Raw genomic sequence first — 26,621 nt, forward strand, 5'->3', positions numbered from 1 at the left:
TGCTATGAATGCTATTTCTACCATTAAGTTGTGATAAATTTAAGAGATCAATATCTTCTTCCAAATCTTTATAAAATAATTTATAAATTTTGTGTGTGAAGAGACACTACAAAGTATTATCCAATTCCTAATACATAAATATATGCATTTCAGATTATATAATCCCAAACATTTCCAAACAGAGTAATCCACTGTATCTTTAAATTCTGCAATCGGAAAATCTTTATTGAATCCAAGACAAATCCAAACAACAGAATCCAAAACTTAAAGTGAAAAAAAAAAAAACCTCAACCAAAATGAATGAACTAGAATCACCTCCTACCAACGCCGGCGACGAGTACGAAACACCATATCCACCTACGAATCATCACCAACCACCACCGTCCACCACCAGAAATGATACCACAACCTTTACAACACAATAAAAACACTCTAACTTTATTTATCTCCACAAGGATATAAATAGTATTTCGAAGAGTATCGGTTGAAGGTGGAAAGCATGAAAGTGCAGGAAGCACCGTATGGAGAAATTCACAAGTTATTCTTCCTCTTCATCGTCTTATAGCGTTGTAGCAGAGTCTTCTGTTGCTGCTATTTTTACTGTCTTTGGATACAATTTATACAAAATTTTACGTGAAAATAATATTTATTTTATTTTTTCTGTTATTAATTATTGATTACAATAACACGTTATTTGTTTATAAATCAATAAATAAATAACAGTTAGAAATACTACCAACTTGGGGGTGTAGCTCATATGGTAGAGCGCTCGCTTCGCATGCGAGAGGCACGGGGTTCGATTCCCCGCACCTCCATTGAAATAAAATTTTATATTTTATGATATAATTATATTTAATTTTTGATTCAGTACTTTTTACTTAATTTCCCTGTTCTCATTATTTATTTATATTATACAATTTAATTTTGATATCAACAAAAAATGGTCATTATGATAGGTGTCTAACTGTATTTAAAATTCAATTAGAACAAAATATCATAGTTAACGATTTGGTTTCTATATTTATATTTGTTATGCTTTTAGTATATCAAACCCATCAGATAATAAGGAGTAAGGTTAAATTTTTACTTATTTTAATTAATATATTATTTTATTTATTTTTAATTGTTATTTTCTTCATTTATTTATTTATATTTATATTATTTAATTTATTCCAAGTTTTGTAGTAATCTTATTTATTTGTTATTTTAATTTATTTTCGTTCACTCCCGGTTCTATTTATTTATTTAAGTTATATACTAGTTTTGTTTATTTATTTTTTAATTTATCTTGAATTATATGTTAATTATGTTTTTTTATTTTATTTTATTTACCTTTAACTACACACTGGTATTTTTTTTGTTGTTTTTAATTTTTGATAATTAGAGTAGTTTTTTTATGATAAATTTCAGTTTTAGATCAGTTGATAAATCTGACCATGTAAGACTTGAACTTTATTTTTTTCTATGTGATGTGATGCAGTCATGATTTATAGTAATATTTGACAAAAATATAAATTATTTATTTTTACTCATACATGTATATAATTAGCACACGTGGCACAATGAGTTAGTCCGCTAATATGTATATAAAAAGTAATAATAAGATGCCATATAAAATAATTATTAAAAATAAATTTTAATATTTAAAATGAAAAGTAAAAAATAATATCAAATAAATATAATAAATTTATGTGAAAAAATAATTTCTTATAAATAAATTAGTTAACATTTCGCATCAGAAAGCGACCTCAGTTATTCCCTTGGATCTGAAACGGTGACGTTTTTGATACTTCTACCAATTACTGATAAACCACTTCGACATTAAGGCTTCATTTCCATTTTTAATTAATCTCTTGTGCGATCTCTTCCCTGATTTTCTCTTCCTCAAGGTTCACAGAGTTTCCTTTATCATTGATTCCTGCATTTTATTTTATTTTTCTTCATTATATTCTATTTTAATTTTTAGCCCTTTTACCTTTATTCTATAAGCTGGATCTCAATTTCACAAACATAATTTTTGGGCGAATCAAACCGTGGAATGCCAAAAGCTGAATGCGCATTGGCATGTTTTTGATACAAAAGATGGTTTTTTCCACTAAATCGTGTGTATGAAAGGTTATTGATTGAGCAGAGGATACATACTCTGCTTCACAAGAGTGAGGTTTGAGTGCCAAAAACCTTTCTTTTGTGCATTCTGGGTTTTTGTTGTGGTCGGATCTCAGTTTTTCTTAATCTTCATTTCTTTTGCAGGTTATGTATGTAATGCAGCCACTGGGTTGTGGATTATGGTTTTCAGTTTTTGAATTGTGTTTGTTGATAATTGAATATTTCTTTTTTCTTTTTGAATTGTAGGGTGTAATGGCTTCTGAGAGGGAATATTTTGATCGCTCTGGACCCTTACACTTAACATGTGTTGACTGGTAAGATCTTTGAACAAATCTTCCGCTCCTTCTTTTTCTTATTTTTTTTTCCCATTTTGTTCTTAAATAATCTCATTTGTTCTGTGTAGTTATTCTTCACCATGTCTGATATGCCTTGATCATGCTATAATGCAAATTTTCAGTGTCCATAAAGACGTGTTTACATCAAAATATCTGCAAATAAATAGTGACATCTGAGAACTATATATCTTCTTTGGAAATTTTACGGAATACACAGTTTGTCAAAGAACTAAAATAGTTAGAGACTCTTCTTCCTTTTGGCATAAAGCTTCTGCAATGCAGTATTAGTTTAATTGATTAATAAGATGTTGAATCCTAAAAATTTATCAGTGTTTTCTTTTTGGCTGTTGGGATTTGTTAATAGTCAATAGAGCATTCCATATATATAGGGATAATGCACATCATCGAAAGTCAGTTGCTGCTAGTTTGGTCCAAGGTGTTTATGTTTTAGAGAAGGACAGACAAGAACGACGACAAGGTCCCGATGCTCTTGCATTGCCATGGTGGACGTTCTTCCATTTTCAGTTGCTTCGAACACTTGTTGACGATGTTGATTCTTCCATCTTTGGTGCAATTTATGAGTTCAAGCCGCCAACTTCTATATGCAATGACACTTTACACAGAAGTCCATGTTATGTAATTGCATTTCGAGGGACTATAACCAAAGCAGACTCAGTTTCCCGTGACATTGAGTTGGATATCCACTTCGTGAGAAATGGGCTTCATCAGACATCACGCTTTGAGATAGCTATCCAAGCTGTTCGAAACATGGTGGCCACTGTGGGTGGTTCAAATATCTGGTTAGCTGGTCACTCTCTAGGATCAGCAATGGCAATGCTCATTGGGAAAACCATGGCCAAGACAGGCGTATTTATTCAGTCTCTTCTGTTCAACCCTCCATATGCATCTGCTCCAATTGAGAGAATTAAGGATAAGAAATTGAAACACGGGCTTCGATTTGCTGGCAGTGTAGTAACAGCAGGAATTGCCATTGCTATGAAGGCTAAGCAGAAGAAGAGTTTGTCCTTTGATCCATTTGCTGCTTTGTCTGCCTGGGTTCCATGCTTATTTGTGAATCCATCTGACCCTATCTGCTGTGAGTATGTCGGATACTTTGAGCACAGAACAAAAATGGAGGAGATTGGTGCAGGAAGCATTGAAAAGTTAGCCACCCAAACCTCCCTTGGTTGTCTACTGATGGGTGCTTTGGGGAAGGAATCTGATGAACCTCTTCACCTCATTCCTTCTGCATCTCTAACGGTTAATCATACTCCTTCACGAGATTTCAGAGAAGCTCATGGGATTCACCAATGGTGGAAACCCGACTTACGCCTGGAATCCAAGCTCTACCAATACTAATCGTTCTTGTAGTTGTAATATACTGCTTGGTAGATGTGAATTGAGTTATGCTGTCTCTGGTTTTCCATGTGAAATCGATTTTTTAAAGTGTGGAATCCTAGCTCCAGTGCCAAATCTAAAAATTCTTGAGATTGTTGTGATATATTGGTGGGTTTCTTTGTGAAAGCGTGGAATCCAAACTCTATAATACTATCAATTCTTGTGGTGATTGTAAATATATTGGTATATCTATTGAGCTATGTTTTTCCAATTATATTAATGTTGTAAGAAAAAAAGTACGTTGACAGTTGTTCTTTTAATTATATTTACCTAATCGAATATATAATGAAAAAAAATAAGTTGACAATTATTTTAACTTTTCATAATGGTTTAATAATTAATTATAGTAAGTTTTATTTTTTTCTTTCTCTTAAATTAGTTTTTCATAATTTGGAAAATGAATTAAGCTCCTGATACTAATGTGGTAACCCCTACAGTTACAATAGTTTACGGTTACAAACAAAATAAGAAGAAAGAATTAGCAATTAGCAACGGAAGCCTAACACGGATCCATCGGTGAGAGCGACGACGACCCTGCACTCAGCTTTCGCCTCCACGTGGTGACTGAAAAGGTGCAACACTCTCACGCGCCCAGCCATCTCTATTTTCGACTCCATCTCCATCGTGGGCCCCACATTGCTGGGACCGTTCACTAAGGTGGGCCCCGGGCCCAAGGGGAAGGACTGGACAGTGAACGTGGCGGCCATGTACTGAGTCCTGCCGGCGGCGATCTTTCCAGCGGGGACGAACATGAAGCCGACCTGTGTGCCGTGGTAGAGAAGCTGGAGCGAGCTGTCGTAGTGCGAGAAGGTGCCACGGTTAGGGTTGCGGACGGAGGCGTACTGAGAGAAGGTGAAGTTGACGGTACCGTTAGTGGCGGAGAAGGAAGGGATCTGGACGGCGCTGACGGCGATTTTGGGATCCTGGGGCTTGAACAGCGTGAAGTAAAGGAGGAAGACGACGATGAGGAGGAAGATCAGGAAGATGGTGGCCACAAAACAGGACGCCAGGTTCGTGCGGTTCTCGGGCTTCGCCATGGCTGTGAGAGAGGAAGTATCTAAGGGATGTGATGTGATGAAGATGATGAATGCAACAAACCAAAGCAGAACAAAACAAAACACAACAAAAGCCAGGAGCACATGGAGTGTGTGTAGAAATTTGCAGCGTGTGAAGAGGTGGGTAGGACCATAGCTCATGCTCTGCTTATTTGATTATTTGTTTTTTTGCCTTCAAGCCAATTCTATTTACGTGGAATTTTTTGTCTTGCAGTGGACCCTCCATTTTTTTAAATTTATGAACTCTGTAATGTTTCAGCATAGGACTAAGTTTATATTAACTTTGACAGGAAATAATATAAACTCTGGTATATGAGTTTTCTTAATCAGGGTTGGATGAACTTTATTCATTACGTGATCTCAGGTAGTACTGTGGGAGATAGTTTCTCATTACCAAAGGCCATCTCGCACGGCTTCTTTACCAGACATGAATCAACAAGTGAGGTAAATATCTTGTCCCATTCCTACAGTTATTGAACCTCTCGCTGTGATTAAATATATATTTGTCAATCACATTTTCTTTAAATCTAACAAATATAACTCAGTTTCATTTCCACTCAAATTTTTATAATTAAATATGATTGAACATATAATTGAATCACTATTTGTTTTATCTGGTTTTCTAATCAAAAAAATAAAAATTACGTTCAATCACTTATTTAGTTCTACATATAAAAACTTTTCTTTATTTCTAAGAATTCTCTTTTAGATCCTATAATTGCTCATAGTTGTTACTTCCAATCGAAAATGTAAAATGTTTTATAAAAATATTTTTAAAAACTATGTATTACAATAAGGACAAGCGAGTGCTCTGTCTCTATAGTATAAACTGAAGAAAGTTAAAATATGGCAAAGTTATACATAGGAAATATGGCAAAGGCAACGTCAGACAGTAAGATGTCTGGTTGAGGCATATTTTTCAAAAGTAAACATGCTAAACATATTACAATTATGTACACAAGTCATCCAACTTCTGTCAATCTTCGCAGAAACCTAGAATATATAATGTTTCAATATAATACATGTTATAGAGACCCTTCAACCTCTGCCCAGAAGATCATTACAATTGTGAAAAAGGCAGCAATGCATGGATGAGATATGAGATATGAGATATGAGATATGAGAGATGAGTGATGAGAAAGAGGTTCACAGACATTTTATACCAGGTGCAGTCCATCCAAATATGGAATGCATACACAGTTATGATGCAAATATATTTATTGTTATTACATTATATAACTATGAATCCGAGAGAGTTTATTTTGAAAGCTTGTCAAGGCGAGAATCCATGATCTGGGAGACAAATTCAAGAAACACAGATTCCCCCATGCCAGGTAGCATTGATTCCTGGGCTTCACAAATAATCTCCTCGATTACAGATTTCTTGTTCAAATTTTCCCTACACATAATGCTTCCGATGTCAAAGGGACTGAGACCTCTCTCAACCCCTTTCTTCAATAAAATTGTGGAGATTCGGAGTGTTCGAGCACACTCTACCGGAACATCCCACCCATAATATTTCAGAAGCTCTATATCTTTCTCAGCATTCAGAGATTTAATATATTCAACTGTGTCAGGAGAGTAAGGTTCACGAGCTTGGGGCCAGTAAAGCCAATCAAATGTGCAATCCTCAAACTGCACACACAACACAAACATATCTTTCAGTCCCACACATTCCACAATCAACAAATCTTTTCTATCAAACACATTATGAATATGTAAAACAAATACTTGACAGACACAGTTTTTCTTGCAGAAACCAAACACCAAAGCATATATGCAAGAAACACATGGTGATATGCAGTGAAACCGTGAAGGAAAGATGAAGAATGTTTACCTGCTCTGGTAGACAGTAGCCATGATCAATGGGAATGAGGAGAGTGCGGCCATCTGCATCTTTCCTGTATAATATATTACCAGCATGTCTATCTGCATTAGCCATTCTTAGATCAAGCACAGTGATCTTATGCACCTCCTCCACAGAAAAAGACCCTGGACCAAGGTCCTCACAGTTACCATGATTCTTCATGAATGCCTGCAGTGAACCCACCTTTGAATGCTCTGGGGAGAAATCAAACCCGTTTGGATGGTTGAAGTGTTGGTTTAAGCACTGGACCATGACAGTTGGGGGAACCCCGGAAAAGCCTATTGCTTCTCCCGACACCAACCTTGGCCCTGCTCTTGGATGATCCAATATATATGCTGCAACTTCTCTCACCGCTCCTTCTCCTACCCTTGTCCCTCTTTTCAAACCTTCACCATTGGACGAAACCGGTAGGCCTTGTGGGTTATTCACCGCATTTGGCTCCTCATCGATGGGCTTGAAAACCGAAACATACTCCATACCTGTTGAATCTTGCATGAAGTAAGTCCCTCCTGTGCCCTCTGAGGACCTCATAGGGTGATTTCCTTGTTTCAAACCATTCAATGTTGAGCCAATCATGTCCCAAAGGAAAGGAAAAAGATTGACATTAGGATTCACAAAAACTGGTTCCAACAAGAAATCTCCACTTGGTCCTGTCTTTGTCGTCGTCACCTGATTTCCCCCCTCTTCTGAGTCATCAGCAACAACCGAAAGCTCTAAATCCTTGTGAACCGGTTTGGCATCAACCTTTGCAGATTTTTGAGCTACCAAATGAATCACACCATTATCGGCGTTGCAGACGTCACGGAAGAGGCTCTGGTCTTGGAGCTCTTCTCCGTCACAGAAAAGGTCTTGACAGCCGTCGAGATCGATGAAATCTTTCCCCTTCTTCTTAATGCGTTGCTTCAGGTACTCCACATTTCTATGTCGATCAATCTGAAACTCAAACTCCTTCCCACCGGTGGTCCTTACAACAATGAAGATCATGTCAGAGAGCCGGAGAACCAAGTGAAGAACATTGTTGGCAGTGACACCGTAATCCTTGATGAGTGCATCCTTGCGGGCAAGCTCTCTGCCACCATAGACCAGCTTCTGCCTATTCCCCGGAATTCCTTTGCATGTCTGAATCCTCATTTTCACTGAAGCAATCGAATCAGACTCAGACACAAGCATTGGCGTCACAGCACCATCCACGGTTATATATATCAGGATAGATTCGCCGGGACAGCGCCCTTGCCAATGCACCGATTCTTTCAGAGCCGGTCTCACAGCAACATCAGCCGACATCTTTCAAAGTTGAAGTGTTTTTTGTTTATTTACGTTTTCCCCTAAACTCAAGTCCTTCTCGCTTGAGTTGTTAACGGCAGAAGGAGCCCATCTACAACGAAGAAGAAGAGGAAGAAGAAAGAAAAAAAAAAGGTCTTTCAATCAAAGTGATCGAAAAGACCCAATTACATTAAAAAAACCAAAAAATGAAAAAACAAAGAAAAAAACGATTTTTTTACGGAAAAATTGCCATGCCTAGGAGGAATTCTGGTGCCGTATTTATAAAATGTATGGACAAATTTGGGTGATGAACACTGAAGGAATCTCTCGTAGGAAATGTTGAATTTTATGAAGGGTAGGTGGATTCTTACCACAGGGAAAGAATCAAGGAGCAACGTCGGAGGCCTGAGAACTTAAATGGAAAAGACAGGAATTGTTTTAACTAATTCCAGCCATGGGCGATCTTTTCGCCTATGTTATCTGCTCCAATAAACTTCTCACTTTCCAACAACATGAGAGAGGACGGTATTGTAACCGTTGGCTTTTTATAAAATTTTTCGCCTAACCACCTGTGACGGAACATTTTTAGATAGTGCACACTCTATTTTGTAAATATTGCTAAATATCACGTAACTAGGAACGTTTTGTTTCCTTTTCTCACATAACGGTAAACATTAATTCAACGTTTACTAATACCAACAATTAAATTGTATATAAAATGTATCAAAAATACAATATCATAAATTAATAATACACTCTATGAAACTAAGAGATACCATGCATTATGACACATAGTGCCGTTTAAGATACACTAATAATGTAACTTAGTAGCATAAATAAATATTCATTAATTTTACTTTGTAGCATCGATCATTGCAACTCATGTGCCCTTGGTCCCACTGGTCTGCCCTGTGTCTCAATCATCAACCATTTAAAACGAACCCAACACAGTCTCTATGAACGGTCTTATTATTCTTTATTTTCTTCATTTTATTTTTAAAAAGATAATGACATAGAAAATTATTATGAAGTTTGATCAAAAAAGTATGGATTAAAAAAATTATTATGTACCCACCAGAAAAATAAATGACATCTGATTATTATAATTCTCTCTTGGGGTAGCACCGACCTTATAGTAATGTGTTTTGTTTTAGTTTTCTTAGATATCTTTAATCAATGACCGTTATGGCCGGTGGACCGTTGCACACGTGTCAGGTAGATACTGTTTTTCACTTTACCCTTGTCTTTTTTTATGTAAATTATTTATTAATTTAAATAAAAAGAAGTTATTTTGATTTGTGGGCCGGGTTGATTATTGGAGCGGGCTACCTTATGGGCCTGAGACTTATAAAGGGTATATTCGACATTTGAGATTGACATATATTGTGGTTACCCGCCAAAAGAATCAAACATTCTGACTCTGAGTTTCAATGCTTAAATTTCAATATCTGCATGGGAAATTGAAGAAGGAAAGTGAAGGATAATGAGTAGGAACGTTATTGTGTACTTTTTAGTATCTACTGTAATACTATCTTCCACCTTTGTAGAATCAAGAACACTGTTCCCTTTCGAAGATCCTCCTTATCGGCAACAACTCAATCTCAGCCCCTCAACTGCACCTTCTTCTTCTCTGGTGCCGGCGTTGTTCGTCATCGGAGACTCCTCCGTCGATTGCGGAACCAACAATTTTCTTGGAACCTTTGCACGTGCCGATCATCTTCCTTACGGAAGAGATTTCGACACCCACCAACCCACCGGAAGATTCTCCAACGGAAGGATCCCTGTCGATTATCTTGGTGAATAAAGATCCTTTCTTTATTTCTCACAGCCTTCTGATTCACGAATGTGTTATTTTCCCTTTCTTGAGCTTGATTCTTTTTTCTTGAAGTAAATTGAATGTTATTTCTGGTGTAAAATTAAATGTTATTAGATTGATTTATTTATGGTAATGTTTGCATCAGCTCTGCGTCTAGGGCTTCCTTTTGTGCCAAGTTATCTTGGACAGACAGGGGAAGTGGATGATATGATTCATGGGGTAAATTATGCTTCTGCTGGCGCTGGCATTATTCTCTCTAGTGGCTCTGAATTGGTTTGTTTCATTCAATTTTCTCCGATTCATATTCCTATTAATCATGATCACGCAATTCAGTACATGTTATAAGTTCAAATTCTAATCTATAAATTTGGTTCAGGGTCAGCATATCTCCCTCACTCAGCAAATTCAGCAATTTACAGACACGCTTCAGCAGTTCATTTTGAGCATGGGTGAGGATGCTGCAACCAATCTCATATCCAATTCTGTCTTTTATATTTCTATTGGAATCAACGACTACATTCATTACTATTTGCTCAATGTATCCAACGTCAATAATTTGTACCTACCTTGGCATTTCAACCACTTCTTGGCATCTTCACTCTGGCAAGAGATAAAGGTAAAAGCAATGCTTAGATTTAACTTCTCAGTCATTATACTTGAAAACAAAATCATGAAATTCATTCATTTAAAAATACGAATTCATTGCTTTGGTGTTATGTTAGCGTGTCAGACATGGTGAAAAATGTTTGGCACATAGTCTATACTTTCCCATGTTCACCGCCAAAGCAAGCAAGTCCATTTAAATTTTAAAAAATAGGGAAGTTTAATTTATTCATAACTTTGTTAAAATGTTATGTTTTGTAATTGAAAAGAAAATAAGGTCGTGATACATTTCTTACGAAGCCAATTTTTTTCATTTCATTTTTCTCCCTACCTAAGCCGAGTCGTAGGATGACCTCTTTACCTTTTCTGTTTTTTAATAGTAATTTTAGTTAATTTTTCGGTTTTACCAGGATTGTTCATACCTTGTTCAGCCAAGAAATTTTTTCTGAATAATAGCGTGGTTACCCCAACACTTATTTTTCTTCACATGAGACGTTCAAAATTTCATGTAATTTTAATACATTTTTCGAAATTTTCTTGACTTTTGCATACAGTAACTAAAACTGACTCCTAGCTGATATGTTATCCTTGATGACACAGAACTTGTACAACTTAAATGTTAGGAAAGTGGTGATCACGGGACTTGCCCCAATTGGCTGTGCCCCTCACTACCTGTGGCAGTACGGTAATGAAAATGGAGAATGTATTGACCAAATAAATGACATGGCTGTTGAGTTTAACTTCCTCACGAGGTACATGGTTGAAAATCTTGCTGCGGAGCTTCCCGAGGCCAATATCATCTTCTGTGACGTGTTTGAAGGTTCCATGGATATTTTAAAGAACCACGAACGTTATGGTACCAGTATTTGTTTTTATATCTCTCAGTCTTTTATGAATTTCTGTAGCATTTGAGATCACATATCTGCTTTATGTTCCTAATTAGGCTTTAACGTCACAACTGAGGCCTGCTGTGGAATGGGAAAATACAATGGCTGGATCATGTGCTTATCACCGGAAATGGCGTGCAATAACTCCTCCAACCATATCTGGTGGGATCAGTTTCATCCAACTGATGCAGTGAATGCCATTCTGGCTGACAATATATGGAATGGCCAGCACACTAAAATGTGCTACCCTAAGAATTTGGAGGACATGGTTATTAAGATGGCAAGATGATATTCTGGTGTTAGTTTACTCCTTTTAGCAGACAAGTTTTGATGACTCTACGTATAAGGAGGCAGTTTTTTGCACGTTACTGAAGAGAACTAAGCATATACATTCGTACACACACACACATATATAAAACGTAAATGTACAATGGATGTCAAATATTAACACTGACAAAAACTTGGTCATGCATAAAAAAACTATTCGACTGTTCGAACAAATAATGGCCTTAATAGCCACTGAAAAAAAGAGTTAAGCATCTACTACTGCATAATTGCAACCTATGGAAGTGAAGCTAGGATCTGGAATCACTTCTTTTGTATGCTGCAGTGTAGTACAAGAAACGGTTTACTACGTGACAACTTTTAACAGTAACTATATATAGAACAAGTTTCTACAATGATCCAAGTCTATACAGCACGAGCGAATGCCTAGCTATTAAACAAGATAATGAATATTGTTACACTACAGCATACAAATAAGGTAACCCATCCTCTAATTGTCTGGCGCACCTTATTCGCATTATGTGATGCAGAAAACGTCAACATGTGTATCGAAACTATCTTGAGAACTGCAAGGCACACAAAAACAAGACTCGTTGTAAAGACAGCAAGTTCTTTGGTTTCCATATTTGCTTGATTTCTTGCAATCTTTCGAACATCTAATCTGAAAAGAGATGTCAATTACCATACCGCAGAAAATTTTCATACAGGAGAAGAGAGAAAAGTCAATAAAGCAAGCTTCAAAATGCCGATGAGTAAGCAGGGTTGGAAATGACTAAAATGAGATGATTTAAATTTTTTATGAGAGCTTCTCCAATGATACAACATGATGGAGTTGCTTAACTCATTTTTGGTACCATGCCACCGAGATTCAAGAACTTTTTGTTTAAGAACCACATAACAATCTCCCATCGGAGGAATTTGAAAAGCCAATAACGGGTAGATACATTTTAATCAAGGTTATCAAAATTATCTACAACACTAACCTTAGCATGCTGTTTTCTCTGGCTAATTCGTTAAGCTGAGATGAGACAGCATCTTTCCAAGACTCAACCTCAGATATTCCTTTTTCCTGGTTAAAAGAAAGACATGATGAGAAATAGAAAGATGAATGGAACAGGCACTGCGGCATAGGGTTACCCACCAAATTTGTGTTCCAGTCCCAGAGATCTCTAATATCTGACTTGCTTTGTCCAAGACTTTCTGATAGTCTGGACAACTGTTTCTCAAGATCCGGTATTTTAGCTCCTTGTCTTTTGTTTAATTCTTTGAGGTAATCCTCAAGGGCTGATAAGTTAACCTCTACTGATCTCACTTTCTTCATTAAAATTTTCAGAACAGTGTCACCAGCCACCCTACCATTCAGCTGTTGTCTAAGTTCTATTACAGGATCTGTATTCAATTTTGCGGTCGTTGTTATTTTTACCACTTCTGCATCATATTCTCCAGTGGTATCATTGCTTGATACCTCAGCAGGCACGGTATCATTCTTGGTATCATTTTTCTTTCCATTTTTATCATTTAGACCATCTTCTGATTTCAGAGAAGGGGTGTCACTGTTATTATCCACAGGTGGCTTATCAGGAATAGATGCCACAGAAGCCACGATTAGATCCTTAAGCATCCGCTCTATTGCATTGATCCCATAAACTTCTACAACACTCAGTGTGCAGTAAAACTCAGATCCATAATGACTAAGCAAGGTCAACTTCAAATACCTCACCCACTTGGGCTCAGACAGTTTAAAGACCTGTGCATGCTTGACATTGGCAGCAACAAATTTTCCCAGCATGCTCCATTCTTCAGTTGGATAGCTCAAACTTCCAGCCAATTCAAACTCCTTGAAGTTGGAAGAATAATGCTCAAAGTTCGCTATCTTCACAGAATCAACCAGGGTCTCTTCTGAGAGCTCAATGACAACAAATTTCCCTTCAACAGAGCAAGGGTTTCTCAGGTACTTGTCATGGTCCTTACCGAGTATATTCGTTGCACCTTTGGCCTCCTTATTATGGGCCACCACCTTTGCACCTTTGGAATCGGAGGCATAGTTGTACACAGAGCCATCAGATTCTAGCCTGTGAGTTATGTTAACAAGCGATGAGTCCATGCCCTTTGTTTTTCCTTGTGCTTCTGTCATGTTTTGTAATTCATCATAATGGGGCTGGAGTTTCCCATCTGATATTTTTTGCAGCTTATTTTCCTCATGCGGATGATGTAATTTGCACACCAAATTACTACCATTTCCTAAAACGTGCAAAAACACTTGTTCTATACTAGTTGTTTCAGGAAGTGAGTACAAGGACTTTGTAAGTTTCTGACTAACGTTGTTGGAGCTACCTGATTCATTGAACTCTAACATAGCTGCAATTATGAAAACACATGCAAGATCAGCGAGCAACATATGAATGTGTATGCATGTATGATCATCATCATTCCAGATATATAATTGCAAAACAACAACAACAAAAAACCATAAATGAAATTCCAACAGAAAACATGTAAGAAGAACAAGTGTTATTTATTATTATTATGATCTTATTATGTTCTTGTCTGATAAAAAAATGTTGATGGGCATGCATAAAAATGGAGCTTTACCTCCAGTGCCATGAACGAGGCGAAGCTTGATGTAGAAGAGGAGGCACCATAAGGAGAAAATGAAAGAGAAAGAGATGCCAAAAATGCTGGTATTGCATTGATGCCTTGACATGTGGAATTTGATGGGTGACGATGATTCTTCATGTTTCAGTCTCATCGGCTCATCGATGATTGAATAGCGATTGATGGAAGCCAGTGCAGAAGAAAAATGAGAAACAAAGAAAAGAAAAGAAATTAGCGTGGCGAAAAGAATGAGTGAAAAACTGAGCGCTTAAATAGAATAGGCGCAGAAATAGGACTTAACGGCCACTCCCTATCTTCAACCGCACCATCTTAACAAAACTTCTATTTTCGGTAATTTTCTACTTCTCTTATTTCCTCTTTATTTCATTTACTCTACTTAACTATCATTTTTTACTATTCATAACCACTTGCTCCACTTCCTTCTTATTTTCTATAACTCACGTCAACCATACTAATTTAAATCTTTTTTTTTATTACAGAATTAAAACACTTCATTGTCATTAATGTTTCATAAAAAGATAAAAAATAGAGGTGTGAAAATGGGTCACAATTTACGTACTAACCCGGTCCATCATGGGTTTGGGTTGAGTTGGGTTTGGAAAAATTGTATTTTTTTTTATGTGAGTCAGATTTCAACTCGACTCATTTAAACCCAGTTCATGCGGGTTGAACACGTGGTGGACCAAGTTGGCTCACCAACCCACTACCTAATTTTATTTTATTTTGCTTGAAGAAATTATTTAAGTTCACTATTTTAAATTAATTAAACACTCTGGAAGTGAAATTTATTTAGATTTAAATCATAGAAAGTTTATAAGTTTTTTATTTAAAAGAAATTGTAATTAAGTGAGTCAGTAGACCAACCAACCTCTAATGGATTCGGATTCAAATTTTTTTGAATCACTAATAAATGAGCCGAATTAAGTTGTCTCACTAAGTGATTAATCCGTGATGGATCGGACCGGATGATCCCTTTCAACAACTCTAATAAAAATTATAACAATTTACACAAGTTTACATACATTTGACATACATTATAAAAATTAGATAGTTATAAAAAAATAACTTTTTGTAATTTTTTATATTAAATGATAATATTTTTAGATTATTATATTTGTCTTTATATAGATAATTTTGAATAAATATTAGTTGTTAATTTAAATTAATTTATAATATTTTAATATATAGATTTGAGCCCTATATCTTAGAAGTTTCTATAGTCGTACGTGTCTCTGGTAGTGATCCACCTATATCTGGTTTTGTTAATTTAATTTGGTTTGATGAGACACAACCGTGTTACAAGCACAATAGACAACAAAAAAAAAATTAAATTAGTTGAAAAAATTATATATATTTATATATAAGTAAATATTTCATATTTTTATTTTATCTGTAACTATATTTTAAAGTTTAAAACTAAAATAAAATAATTTAAATATTTATATCAAGCAAATTCTAAATAAAGGAATTGATTGATATAATTTATTTATATATCAGTTACGGTTTAGCTCTATTTATGTTCTTAATGGTAGTTCCTTTAAAAAATTAATAACATATTTAATATTTTCCAATTAAAAAAATTAGAACAATAATTTATTTATTGTATATTTAATGATAATAAATATTTAAATTTATTATTAAATATTAATACTAATAAATCATGCAAATAAATCATTAATATAATTATTAATTATAAACACCATGGCATCTTCCGTTAGAAATCAGATAATGTATATAATATCAGCCATCCAGAATTACTTAACTGTAAAATTTTACAGGATCAATCGTACAATTCAATTTTTATAAAATAAATTTGAATATTGAAACTAAAAGCTCAATTAAATAAAAAAATATTTTAGAAATAAGCGAAATTAATTTATTTTTTTTAATATTAACTTCCACTCAGATGTTTTTAATATTAACTTCCACTGAGATTTTTTTTTCCTTGAATTGGACAGACACCACTTTTTGTTTATATTGGAGCGTACGACTGAACCAATTGCCTTCTCCGTTTACGGTTCCATTCAGACCGTCGCCGGAAACAACGCTCCGCCATGAGCGCCACCACCCCAGCCCTCTCCACCGTCACTGACGCCAAGTTTCATTCTCGTTTTAAGCCATTATCTCGTTTTCCTTCTTCTCTTCATTTTCGCACTCTTCACTCCCAACAATTTTCTTCAATCAGGTTCTTCTGCAACCAAAACTCGTACTCCATTCCTGTTTCTTCGCTAGTTTTTCATGTCCGAGTGCTCATACATGAATGCATGCTTTAACCTCCTTTTCTTGTGAAATCAACAAATATATAATTATGCTAGCTGAGTACTTTCATTCAAGTATTTTATCCACTGTCGCCTACTCGTCAACGTGAACTCCAACACACGTTTACCTAATTTTGACTAAAATGAAACTCAGACACTCTTGTCCTAGCTCATATATTGATTTCTCTTCCTGTTAGCTGTCAATGAGTTGTTTCGGATTCCTTTTGTTCGAGTAAATATGAATGTGCTTGTACTTGGAAGTTAAACTGTTTCAGCAACTAAATAAATAATCTAATGTTTTGATTTGTTTGACTTTTTTTTTATTCGTATTAATTTTATGTTCAGAGCTTGGTAGGAGCATATCGTATGTTATTACTCTGTGTATAAGCCATGCTTGTGTTGAATGTAGATGCCAATCGATTAATACCGATAAGAAGAAACCAAGTAGAAATATCCTTGACAATGCAAGTAACCTCCTCACAGACTTTTTAAGTGGTGGAAGTATAGGGTCTATGCCCATAGCTGAAGGGGCAGTAACAGATCTGTTTGATCGACCTCTCTTTTTCTCACTATATGATTGGTTCTTGGAGGTACTTACCCTTTTATCGATCATCAATTCTCGTGTCCTACTTTATATAAGTTGTTTGTGTGATATTTTTTCTTCATTTTGGCTTATCATTTTTGTTTTCATCTTTGGATGTATTTGTTTTAATTTTTGACTTTCAGGTGTTGGTATTTTTACTTCAACGCTCCTATACCTATAGTTAATCAAGAGAATATGTAGTTTGTTCATAAAATGGCTCAAATTGTTTGTTTTACTTTTTCCATCATAGTTTCCTTTACTCAGTCAATCATATTTTAATTATCATCTGAGGATATTATTTTGAACCTGGCACAGCACGGCGGAGTGTACAAACTTGCCTTTGGACCAAAATCATTTGTTGTTGTATCAGATCCCATAGTTGCTAGACATATTCTGCGAGAAAATGCATTTTCTTATGACAAGGTATGGTCTCAGCTCTCACTTGAATTTTGTTACACTTGGTTCAGTCCATTTTCAGATAGATTGTTTGTCTGTGACATGCTTTGGAACAGAAAAGTGTGAATTTTGTATTAAGTGAATTATTCCTCTGTGGATCTTTACTCATGAAGTTTGAACCTGAAAAGGACCAAATGTTATTTTGGGTATCTCAAAACTGGAATGAAATGAAGAGCGGCGGAGTTCAGTGCTCAGCATATTTACCCTAAATTAATCTTATGTTCACATGTACCAGATAAATATGTGTTAGAATACTTAAAACCATATGCACTCAGCTCTGTGTATGAGCTAGTTAATTAGTGAAGTCTGAGTTGGGTGTGTGTTGTATTTCTTTGTTCTGATTAGCTATTTAGCCCTATAAATGTATAATTATGAAGAGGAGTTAATTAAGCTCCTCTATTGTTTTCAGTATATGAAATAGAAAACACCGGAAAGTTTTCAATGATATTTGATAGCTAAATGAAACAGGTTTTAATTTGTGAAGAATATGGTTTTACACTTAATGACCTACATTTTATCTAGTTATAAACTGTCCAGCTTCTCGACTTTTCAACTGCAGTTTCCTGCTACAAAACTACAACTCTTTATCCTTGAACCAGCTTCCTTCTGCCCTCCACCCTCTTTCTAACTAAGAACCTTCATGATATATTTAACTCCTCCTTTGCTGACTTCTCATAGTTTTATGAAAATGATAATTAAGCTTATGAAATTAACAGGAAAATTAACCCCTCCATGCGTACCCTCATCAGTTTTATGAAAGTGACATTGAACTTCAAAAGTTAACAGGCTAATTAACTCCTTCCCTGCTTACCCATCATTAGTTTTATGAAAGTGACACCAAGCTTCTGTAATTTTCAGGATAAATTGCTCTACCCCTGCTTAACCTTCATTAGATTTATGCATGCTTCTGAAATTTATAGGCTAAGTTCATATGGTCCTTACTGAGCAGGTCGAGGAGCCTTGTAACAATGGAAGTTGGTACATTATTTTTTAGAATAATAAAATAAATAAATGCAGTAACTAAATCCTGTTAAAGTAAATGTATTCCTTTGTGAAATACTTTGTGACCAGTGGGCTACCCACTAAAATGTAGCTAAATGTAAAACATGTTCTAGCTGTAGATTGTAAGTTTGAATATGTTGGTTTCCTGGCAAATCTACGTGCCTATTTCATTGAATAGTGTCTATATTTTATTTTACTTCAACTTCATCTTCAAAATGTCTCTAATTTCTACATCTGCTTGCTAATTAAAAACCTAGGGAGTACTCGCTGATATCCTAGAACCAATAATGGGCAAAGGACTCATACCAGCAGACCTTGATACTTGGAAGCAAAGGAGAAGAGGTGTACAAACTATATTTAATATCTTTGTCATTTTCGTCCCTTTTCATGTCCTTGACTCTGCATCTGATCCTTTGTACAGTTTACAAGTCTTTTTCTCTGTTCATGAAGATTTAGGATGTAGAAGGTATAAAAAATAAAAGGGGCTTCTACACTAGGTTCTTTTTATTAAGGTTTGATTTATTAGTCTTCGAGAGCAATTCCAGAGCACATTTTATGAGACAGGCTTGTTTTTGTAGCCTCTTTATGGTTTTCTTGTCTTTACTCTTGGACTTTCAAATGATAGATTTGAAAAGAGACTTGGATGCTTGTTTGAGCTGATTTATTCTCTTTCATTTTATCTTGATATCTTATAGAAGATTTTGTATCCTCCATTTTCTCTTGTCCCTTTAATGTACAACATTCACTCTATGGAGTATAATTGAATGTATAGCGTGATAAAACTTTCCTTTGAGCTTGCTAGATACTTGTGTTATGGCATCTTCCATTTAAACTTTAAAGTCATATTCCTCTTGTCTTGCAAAAGGTTGCAATTCATTTTTGCCTCATTCCTACTTGAGTAGAAACCCTTTATTTCCAAAGCTTGCGTCTAAAGCTCAAGTGTTAAATAATCAAAATTAGATCATCCGCTAAAAACATTCAATTAGGAACAATCTTTGATGTGCCCTTGGTAAGCACTTCCAAGACATCCATGTTTGGTAGGTCAAGTTTTATGTTGGGTGTTGAGGGCCAAATACAACCATCTTTCTTTACTGGGTCTATGACAAGGTAAATAAAGTGAAATACCTTTTACTAAAAATCGAATGAAATATCCATTAACCTTTTAATTTGGAACTGCTGATGATATTTCCCTGACCTATAGTTTAATTTTTAAAAGTTGCTTATGATTGTCCTAGAAAATATCTTTTATGATAATGTCTTGAAGTGTTTTGCCATTAGAACTGATGAAGAACCTCAAACAGTCATCTTTCGGTGCCTAAGTGTTCTCCCAATTGTGTTGTCAAATATCATTGTCAAATCAATAGATGGAGTTCATTATTCCAATTTTTATGGACTGCAGTAATTAACCAAATTAATACCAGAAATCAGTTACAACTTATGAGAATGAAGAACTTTAAAATCATTAGTGGTTTCTATAGGTTGTCTTTGCTGTGGTTGTAATAATGTTAAAGGATTTCATGAATTAACCAAATATTATTTTTTTTTCTTCACTTTGTATTTCTAAAATATGCAGTCATTGCTCCGGCTTTCCATAACTCCTACTTGGAAGCTATGGTCAAAATATTCACAGCTTGTTCAGAAAGAACAATATTGAAGGTTAATAAGCTTCTCGAAGGAGACAGTTATGGTGGACCTAAGTCAGCTGAATTGGATCTTGAGGCAGAGTTTTCTAGTTTGGCTCTTGATATTATTGGTCTTGGTGTGTTCAACTATGATTTTGGTTCTGTCACCAAAGAATCTCCTGTTATTAAGGTTTGTCTGAAAGGTTATGCATTCCAAATATACGGCGATTTTGGATTGATTGTAAATGGAAGTAGACATGATAATTTTCTTTCGAATATTTTGCCTCCTCAAAAGTGGTTAGCTACGTAGTTAGTTTACTAATTTATTGAAATTCAATCTCTTGTGTGTTACATGTTGAGAGATTTGTGCGGGGTAAAAAATAATAGGACTTATCATCAATAATATAAGTAGACAATACACCTTACATTTCTTTAAAGCTTCTCATCTTGTCAGTAATAAACTGCTTTTTTATTTAATCATAGTTTGTCTTGAACTGCAAGTCTCGATTGTAGGTCTTATTGGAATATGGTGTCAAGACCATAATTTTTTATTTGCTTCTCTAACCATTGGTTAGGAGAGCTCACATACTCTCTGCTTTTAAGTCTTGTATAGGCAGTCTACGGAACTCTTTTTGAAGCTGAACACAGATCCACTTTCTACATTCCATATTGGAAAATTCCATTGGCAAGGTGGATAGTCCCAAGGCAAAGAAAGTTTCATCATGACCTAAAGATCATCAATACATGTCTAGACGAACTTATTAAAAATGCAAAAGAAAGCCGACAGGTTAGTGATACTTTAGTTCCATGATTGAATATTGTGATTGATTGCAGGAATCAGTCTTTCTTAGACTGTCACGTTATGTTGACTTACATGACATGGTCTTGAAATCATTCTATTTGCAGGAGACAGATGTTGAGAAATTGCAGCAGAGAGATTACTTAAATTTGAAGGTGTGTTATCTTGATGGATTTAATGATAATAGCTTATGTTAAACTATCAGAATACTTACCTGAAAACTTGGAGTTCTTTAAATACCACTGAGTTTATTAATATAGGAGTTTACAGGATGCAAGTCTTTTGCGTTTCTTGGTTGATATGCGAGGAGCTGATGTTGATGATCGTCAGGTATATCTAGTCCTAACCCAACATGCTTACAGAAAGCCATGCTGACTGAAATTTGGATGCTTTGGATAAGTGGAAAAGCTGTGTGTGTAGGCAATATGTTTCATTTCAGGTAGTCGTTCAAAGTAGGCAGTGCTTACTCTTTTTGTGTCTTGACAGTTGAGGGATGATTTAATGACAATGCTTGTGGCTGGTCATGAAACAACGGCTGCAGTTCTTACGTGGGCAGTTTTCCTCCTAGCTCAAGTAGGTTTGTCTAGTGTACTTTAATGTGCCATGATAACTTCAGTTGTTGGTTGTCATGAATTTTTTTCAGACATTCCTGTTTGTGCAACACCATCTTAATGTTTTACCAATTTCCTTATTACAGAATCCTAGCAAAATGAACAAGGCTCAAGCAGAGGTAGATTTGGTGCTGGGTACAGAGAGGCCAACTTATGAATCACTTAAAAAACTGCAGTGGGTTCCTATTTCATATTCACCTTTATATTCACTGCAACCTGTTTGATGACCATTATTTAACTCAGAAAGATTAACGAAAGTTATAAAAAATTGGCAATAGTTTTATCGTCTAACAAAAAGGGAGAAAAATATGTAATCTACATGAAAGACAAACATTACAAGTCATTACTTTCAATTATTTTTTCATGATGTGAGCTTTATAATCAATCAGAGTTGACTGTAGGGTGTTTTGGGGGAATATCACATTCTACTGTACCAACTAAGCAACAAGAGTAAAATAGTTTGTTAAATACGTTGTATGCTTTCAGGTATATTAGATTGATTATTGTGGAGGCTCTCCGTTTATATCCACAACCACCTTTGCTAATAAGACGAACACTCAAATCTGACGTTTTACCAGGTATTGATTACTACTAACTATTTGATAAAGATGGAATGGAATCAAATTACATTAATTGTTTTTGTTGCTTGGTATCTAATATTTTAAATTGAGTATTAAATTTCTTAGTGTGTTTAAAATCCCAACCATCAATACACGGCATGAAAATAATAGAATGTTGATAGGAACTTGGGTATTATGGAGTGCATGAATCCTACATAGCGGAGAATGAGATTTTCAGTTTGAGTATTTAAGATCTTGGTTCTTCCCTTCTTAATAGATTTTGTGTAGTTTTCGAAGTGATTAGGTGCTTATCAAACGTTTTAGGGAATTGTAGTCATGAAGATTGAACGTGTATACTGTTTGGACTTCATAATTGATATACTTCACCCAATTAGGACAGGCAACGTGGATTGGAAATCTCATGCATGACAGAACATAATATAGAATAAATACAGAGATACAGAAAGTAATTGTTGTAAAAAATAATACATTGCTGAACAACCAGAATTCAGAAATCCTCTGAAAATGGGTAAGAAAAATGCAGAAAATGCATAAATTCGAAAGAGCTAATCAGTTTTCTATGCTTTTGAAACAAGGGAACAGAACAAAACGAGCATATTCCGTATAAGGATAAGGAGGAATAGATTTCTGGCCATGCACTCTTGCCAAATGGACTACACTCTAGCCACAAAAACACAATTCCACAGCATCTTTTCCTTTTTTTCTCAAACATTTAGCGGGACTGAAACAGTTCAAAGCTAAGTAAACAGATACAACGTTCCCTTTACAGAAACTAACACGCTATGAAGGGCTTGATATTTGTTATAGAGCTACTGTGGAGGTGAACGTGAACAATAAGGGGCTTGATATTTGCTTCTCTCCCAAAAACAGACTGTCAAAGTTGATCTTTCTGTCGATGGATTATGAATCAGAAACTGAAATAAGGATTTCCTAATGAATTGACATGAGGGGTTACTTTCCAAAATTGGAGTGAAAGGAATCAAGAACACCTAGAAAAGAAGCTTAGTAAAGATGGCTAAAGAAATACAAAGAGAATGAGTTTCGTTGGATTGAGGTCAAATAGTTTTTGTTGAGATATGTGCTGAATACAAAATAACATTCATTGTATATATTACAACAAAGGAGCATGTATATATGCAAATGTTTCAAATGCAAAGAGATGTGTCAAGGACCATATATTTAGTTACATTTAATAGTTTTAAATTAGAGTTTCATGACCATATAAATTATAAATCATCTTAGGTATTACCTTTAAAATAATTATTAGAAAAAGTCAATAATGATAACCTATGACTTTCAACAAATTAGAAAATGAAGCATGGTAGAAGGTGATAAAGAAGGATAAAGGACGTATTGTTAGTCCAGAGATATTTAGAATTAGAAATCATCTTTAAAGTAATTAGAGAGGTCAATAATCTTACCATACACGAGAACCTGTAACTGTGTGATAGTGTACCTTTTTAGTGTCAATTCATTTTAATTAGTCAATGAAGGAGGTCAAACAGACTTCCTATGCATCATCTTCAAGCACTATTGTAAACTATTACTTACTAGGAATCTGTGTTTTCAGTAGCTGATATTATACGATCTATAATTGACTAATGTGTCTGTTTCTTTCTTGTCTGGTTAGTTTTGAGTTAATTTTTATTTGTTGTTTTCATTTGCGATATTGTATCCATGAACTTTTTGTCTCGCCTCCAGGAGGGTACAAAGGTGATAAAGATGGTTATGCAATTCCTGCCGGGACCGATCTCTTCATTTCTGTGAGTACAAACATACGTAGCTTCTTGTTTCTTTTATGAACAGACGCATGGATTTTAAGGACCAGAATTTCCCAACGTTCATGACAGGTTCCCTTTATGGAACAATTAATTTGCAGTTTCTTAACAACCAAGAGAAGTGCATCGAGTGGGAGTTCCCCACACAGTTGTGACAGTTTTTCTTTGTAACTTTTTGCGTGGGGAAATAGGCTATCCTGTAGGTGGGGGCATTGCCTTCGGGATCCAAGACATGCCATTAATACTTTTTTAATATTGGAGTAACCTATTTTCCCCTGAAATGTCCATACTATCCTTTTTCTTATAAAAAGAAAAATGAAGAGTACTCATAACTTGGTTTTACCACTAATACATCAGTGCAACAAACAGTCTGGTTATTTTTGCTTTTGCAGAATTTCACTTCATATATTTAAAATCTTGATATTTGAATTCCTATATCCAGGTATATAATCTCCACAGATCTCCATATTTTTGGGATCGCCCTCATGAGTTCGAACCCGAGAGATTTCTTGTGCAAAACAAGAATGAAGAAATTGAAGGATGGTCCGGTTTTGATCCATCTCGAAGTCCTGGAGCCTTGTATCCGAACGAGGTTGCTTTCTGCTCCTTTTTCTTTTTTCCTTTGTGTTGGCTCATTCCTGAACATTGACAACAAATGTCTACCTGATCAGATTATATCGGATTTTGCCTTCTTGCCTTTTGGTGGCGGACCACGAAAATGTGTCGGAGACCAATTTGCTTTGATGGAATCCACTGTAGCGTTGACTATGCTGCTCCAGAATTTTGACGTGGAACTGAAGGGGACCCCTGAATCGGTGGAACTAGTTACTGGGGCAACCATCCATACCAAAAACGGACTCTGGTGCAAATTGAAGAAGAGATCTAATTTACATTGACATATAGATGCTGTACTTTTTTCTTATTCAGAATAATGTACCGAATTTGGGACAGCTGAAACAATTTCAGCTGTTTTCTAAGGAAATAAGTTATTTCAGAAATAATTTTTGCTTGAGGAATCTGCGGGAAAGCATTTTAGGCAAAGAAAAAGTTTTTACTGCTTGAATGAAAGTTGTAAAGGTATTTTTTCTAATTATAATGCACAAGTGAAGAAGAAAAGACTTGTTTTGGGATTGAATAGTATTTGAATTTTTCCATTTTTAGTCAGAACACGCATAAAAAGTTGTCGGAAAGTTTTAAAACCGCTGAAAATAACTGTGAACGTTAAAAATAGTATTAGGAAGAATAATGATAGTTAGACAATATTTTTTTGATAATATTTAAATATTATCTATGTGATTGGTTTATGGTAGTGTTTATGATTATTATTATTGATTGTGGAGTAATTTTGGAAAAGAAATGTTGTTTAAGTATCATTATTCAGTGTGGAAATAGAAAAACCGTTGAAAATAATTATGAACGTTAAATTTTCTAGTACCTTAAACAATTTGTTGTTTTAAAATAATTTTTATTGAAAATTTCAGCCACTGTTTCAGATACCCTTATGCAGTAAAATCAAACTCGCTAGTGGCTAATTCATCATACATTTATCACACATTTAACACGAATATGTTAGTTAATATAAAATAAGTAAGGAAATTTTGAGTACTCCCACGGTAATATTCATTATTTCCTATTTTAATTTGTCAAAAAAGATGATATTTTCGGTAAAAGAAAAAGTAATGAGTATTTTTTAATAAAAAATATATATGTTTAATGAGCTAATCTTTTTTGCAGTTATTTTTCTATGAACAAATAAAAATTAATTCTTAATTATAGACAACAATGTTATCATTTTCCTTCTTTTGATTGACACTGTTAGACTTATTTTAGCAGCTACTTTTTTGCTAGACAAAAGCTTCCAAAAAAATTTCAAGCATGTTAGTTATTTATAAGCTTAAAATGTTGAGTACGTCAGACAGGTTTATTGGGTCTAACCCATTTATTTGCTCTATTTTTATAAATATTCATGAAATTGTAAATCTAATTAATTAATTAAAAGTATTATTTAGTGTAAACGTGGACATAGGGCATTTTGACTGAATTTCGTAAGTCATTTGTGATTTTGTTATTTTATTTTTGTTTTGTAATTGTTCATATACTTCGTGATCTCTAAAAATTGATATCAAAACTTAGGTTTTCATGCAAGAGTAACGGTGAAAGACAAAAAGTGAAGAAATATTTTACTATGCATACACAAAAAGTATGTTCACTTACAAATCTTTGTAAATGCATTTTGCAAGTTTACAGTGAAAACAAATATAATTAACGAATTGGCATTGAAGACAAACATAGTATTATGTAATCAGAAACATAATATTATGTAATTACAAGTCTTACAGTAACTATAACAATTCTTTAAAATGTGAGATAAATAGTCTTTATATATTATATTACTATTTTAAAAGGTTAATAGAAACATTTAATAAGAAGATCTTAATAAAAATATTTTATTTGAGTTTTAAATTATATTTTTAATGGTAATTCCAGAAAGATTTTTTTACATTGGTGTATATGTCTAATTATAGAAATATTGGTATTTTTGTTATAATTTGACAAAATAACAATTCAGAAGATGTAAAATATTGTCTTCATGCTATTCTAAATAAAGACATTTATAAGCAAAGAATTCTAACATTTTAAAATATAACGATTATCGTCACATAATCAATAAGATACAACAGTTATAGACTATAAAATAAA

General features: G+C 34.6%; 6 protein-coding genes and 1 non-coding gene across 9 annotated transcripts; 4 read left to right on the top strand and 3 right to left on the bottom strand.

Annotated features, from left to right (window-relative positions):
* Positions 1-742: 742 nt before the first annotated feature.
* TRNAA-CGC lies at positions 743-815 on the top strand. Its single transcript has one exon. It is a non-coding gene; the product is annotated as a tRNA-Ala (tRNA).
* Positions 816-1,765: 950 nt separating this feature from the next.
* On the top strand, positions 1,766-4,027 carry LOC106776985. 3 transcript variants are annotated; one of them, XM_014664474.2, is made up of 4 exons: positions 1,903-2,161; positions 2,251-2,255; positions 2,353-2,420; positions 2,831-4,027. In XM_014664474.2, the coding sequence occupies exons 3-4, from the start codon at positions 2,359-2,361 to the stop codon at positions 3,798-3,800; spliced, it is 1,032 nt and encodes a 343-aa protein (XP_014519960.1). In that variant the 5' UTR covers positions 1,903-2,161; positions 2,251-2,255; positions 2,353-2,358; the 3' UTR covers positions 3,801-4,027. The 3 variants fall into 3 exon arrangements, with proteins under 3 accessions (XP_014519959.1, XP_014519960.1, XP_014519961.1); XM_014664473.2 differs by lacking the exons at positions 1,903-2,161; positions 2,251-2,255 and adding an exon at positions 1,766-1,889; XM_014664475.2 differs by lacking the exon at positions 2,251-2,255.
* Positions 4,028-4,179: 152 nt separating this feature from the next.
* Positions 4,180-5,112, bottom strand: LOC106778063. Its single transcript, XM_014665951.2, has one exon. It carries the CDS (start codon positions 5,033-5,035, stop codon positions 4,325-4,327), a length of 711 nt encoding a protein of 236 aa, XP_014521437.1. The 5' UTR covers positions 5,036-5,112; the 3' UTR covers positions 4,180-4,324.
* A 621-nt stretch (positions 5,113-5,733) lies between these two features.
* Positions 5,734-8,616, bottom strand: LOC106778064 (phosphatidylinositol 4-kinase gamma 2). Its single transcript, XM_014665952.2, has 2 exons — positions 6,732-8,616; positions 5,734-6,529 (listed from the first exon to the last, which is right to left on the bottom strand). Exons 1-2 carry the CDS (start codon positions 8,043-8,045, stop codon positions 6,152-6,154), a joined length of 1,692 nt encoding a protein of 563 aa, XP_014521438.1. The 5' UTR covers positions 8,046-8,616; the 3' UTR covers positions 5,734-6,151.
* LOC106776586 (GDSL esterase/lipase At5g08460) lies at positions 8,276-12,007 on the top strand. The gene is made up of 7 exons (XM_022775631.1): positions 8,276-8,299; positions 9,188-9,239; positions 9,572-9,820; positions 9,986-10,113; positions 10,217-10,456; positions 11,044-11,299; positions 11,387-12,007. Exons 1-7 carry the CDS (start codon positions 8,276-8,278, stop codon positions 11,617-11,619), a joined length of 1,182 nt encoding a protein of 393 aa, XP_022631352.1. The 3' UTR covers positions 11,620-12,007.
* A 15-nt stretch (positions 12,008-12,022) lies between these two features.
* Positions 12,023-14,396, bottom strand: LOC106776587 (SUN domain-containing protein 5). The gene is made up of 4 exons (XM_022775712.1): positions 14,208-14,396; positions 12,757-13,973; positions 12,599-12,684; positions 12,023-12,276 (listed from the first exon to the last, which is right to left on the bottom strand). Exons 1-4 carry the CDS (start codon positions 14,362-14,364, stop codon positions 12,042-12,044), a joined length of 1,695 nt encoding a protein of 564 aa, XP_022631433.1. The 5' UTR covers positions 14,365-14,396; the 3' UTR covers positions 12,023-12,041.
* Positions 14,397-14,478: 82 nt separating this feature from the next.
* On the top strand, positions 14,479-24,922 carry LOC106776986 (cytochrome P450 97B2, chloroplastic). The gene is made up of 15 exons (XM_014664476.2): positions 14,479-14,561; positions 16,190-16,416; positions 16,899-17,079; positions 17,388-17,495; positions 18,788-18,872; positions 20,104-20,342; positions 20,766-20,939; positions 21,059-21,106; positions 21,222-21,281; positions 21,438-21,524; positions 21,649-21,737; positions 22,049-22,140; positions 23,845-23,906; positions 24,364-24,513; positions 24,593-24,922. The coding sequence occupies exons 2-15, from the start codon at positions 16,286-16,288 to the stop codon at positions 24,815-24,817; spliced, it is 1,731 nt and encodes a 576-aa protein (XP_014519962.1). The 5' UTR covers positions 14,479-14,561; positions 16,190-16,285; the 3' UTR covers positions 24,818-24,922.
* Positions 24,923-26,621: the final 1,699 nt, after the last annotated feature.

The sequence above is a fragment of the Vigna radiata genome, chromosome 11, assembly GCF_000741045.1.
Source record: "Vigna radiata var. radiata cultivar VC1973A chromosome 11, Vradiata_ver6, whole genome shotgun sequence".
Taxonomy (NCBI): Eukaryota; Viridiplantae; Streptophyta; class Magnoliopsida; order Fabales; family Fabaceae; genus Vigna; species Vigna radiata.

What these genes read in the sequence shown, in the direction of transcription:
- LOC106776587 (XM_022775712.1), bottom strand. Translation starts at nt 14,364, where the DNA reads ATGAGACTGAAACATGAAGAATCATCGTCACCCATCAAATTCCACATG. An exon ending in CCTCGTTCATGGCACTGGAG is followed by an intron (nt 13,974 to 14,207) that starts GTAAAGCTCCAT and finishes TCATAATTGCAG; the next exon opens with CTATGTTAGAGTTCAATGAA. An exon ending in AGAGAAAACAGCATGCTAAG is followed by an intron (nt 12,277 to 12,598) that starts GTTAGTGTTGTA and finishes ATCTCTTTTCAG; the next exon opens with ATTAGATGTTCGAAAGATTG.
- LOC106778064 (XM_014665952.2), bottom strand. Translation starts at nt 8,045, where the DNA reads ATGTCGGCTGATGTTGCTGTGAGACCGGCTCTGAAAGAATCGGTGCAT. An exon ending in GCTACTGTCTACCAGAGCAG is followed by an intron (nt 6,530 to 6,731) that starts GTAAACATTCTT and finishes TTGTGTGTGCAG; the next exon opens with TTTGAGGATTGCACATTTGA.
- LOC106776985 (XM_014664473.2), top strand. Translation starts at nt 2,359, where the DNA reads ATGGCTTCTGAGAGGGAATATTTTGATCGCTCTGGACCCTTACACTTA. An exon ending in CACTTAACATGTGTTGACTG is followed by an intron (nt 2,421 to 2,830) that starts GTAAGATCTTTG and finishes CCATATATATAG; the next exon opens with GGATAATGCACATCATCGAA.
- LOC106778063 (XM_014665951.2), bottom strand. Translation starts at nt 5,035, where the DNA reads ATGAGCTATGGTCCTACCCACCTCTTCACACGCTGCAAATTTCTACAC.
- LOC106776986 (XM_014664476.2), top strand. Translation starts at nt 16,286, where the DNA reads ATGAGCGCCACCACCCCAGCCCTCTCCACCGTCACTGACGCCAAGTTT. An exon ending in AAGAATCTCCTGTTATTAAG is followed by an intron (nt 20,343 to 20,765) that starts GTTTGTCTGAAA and finishes AGTCTTGTATAG; the next exon opens with GCAGTCTACGGAACTCTTTT. An exon ending in GAGATTACTTAAATTTGAAG is followed by an intron (nt 21,107 to 21,221) that starts GTGTGTTATCTT and finishes AGGAGTTTACAG; the next exon opens with GATGCAAGTCTTTTGCGTTT.
- LOC106776586 (XM_022775631.1), top strand. Translation starts at nt 8,276, where the DNA reads ATGCCTAGGAGGAATTCTGGTGCC. An exon ending in CTAGGAGGAATTCTGGTGCC is followed by an intron (nt 8,300 to 9,187) that starts GTATTTATAAAA and finishes TAGTTTTCTTAG; the next exon opens with ATATCTTTAATCAATGACCG. An exon ending in CACTCTGGCAAGAGATAAAG is followed by an intron (nt 10,457 to 11,043) that starts GTAAAAGCAATG and finishes TTGATGACACAG; the next exon opens with AACTTGTACAACTTAAATGT.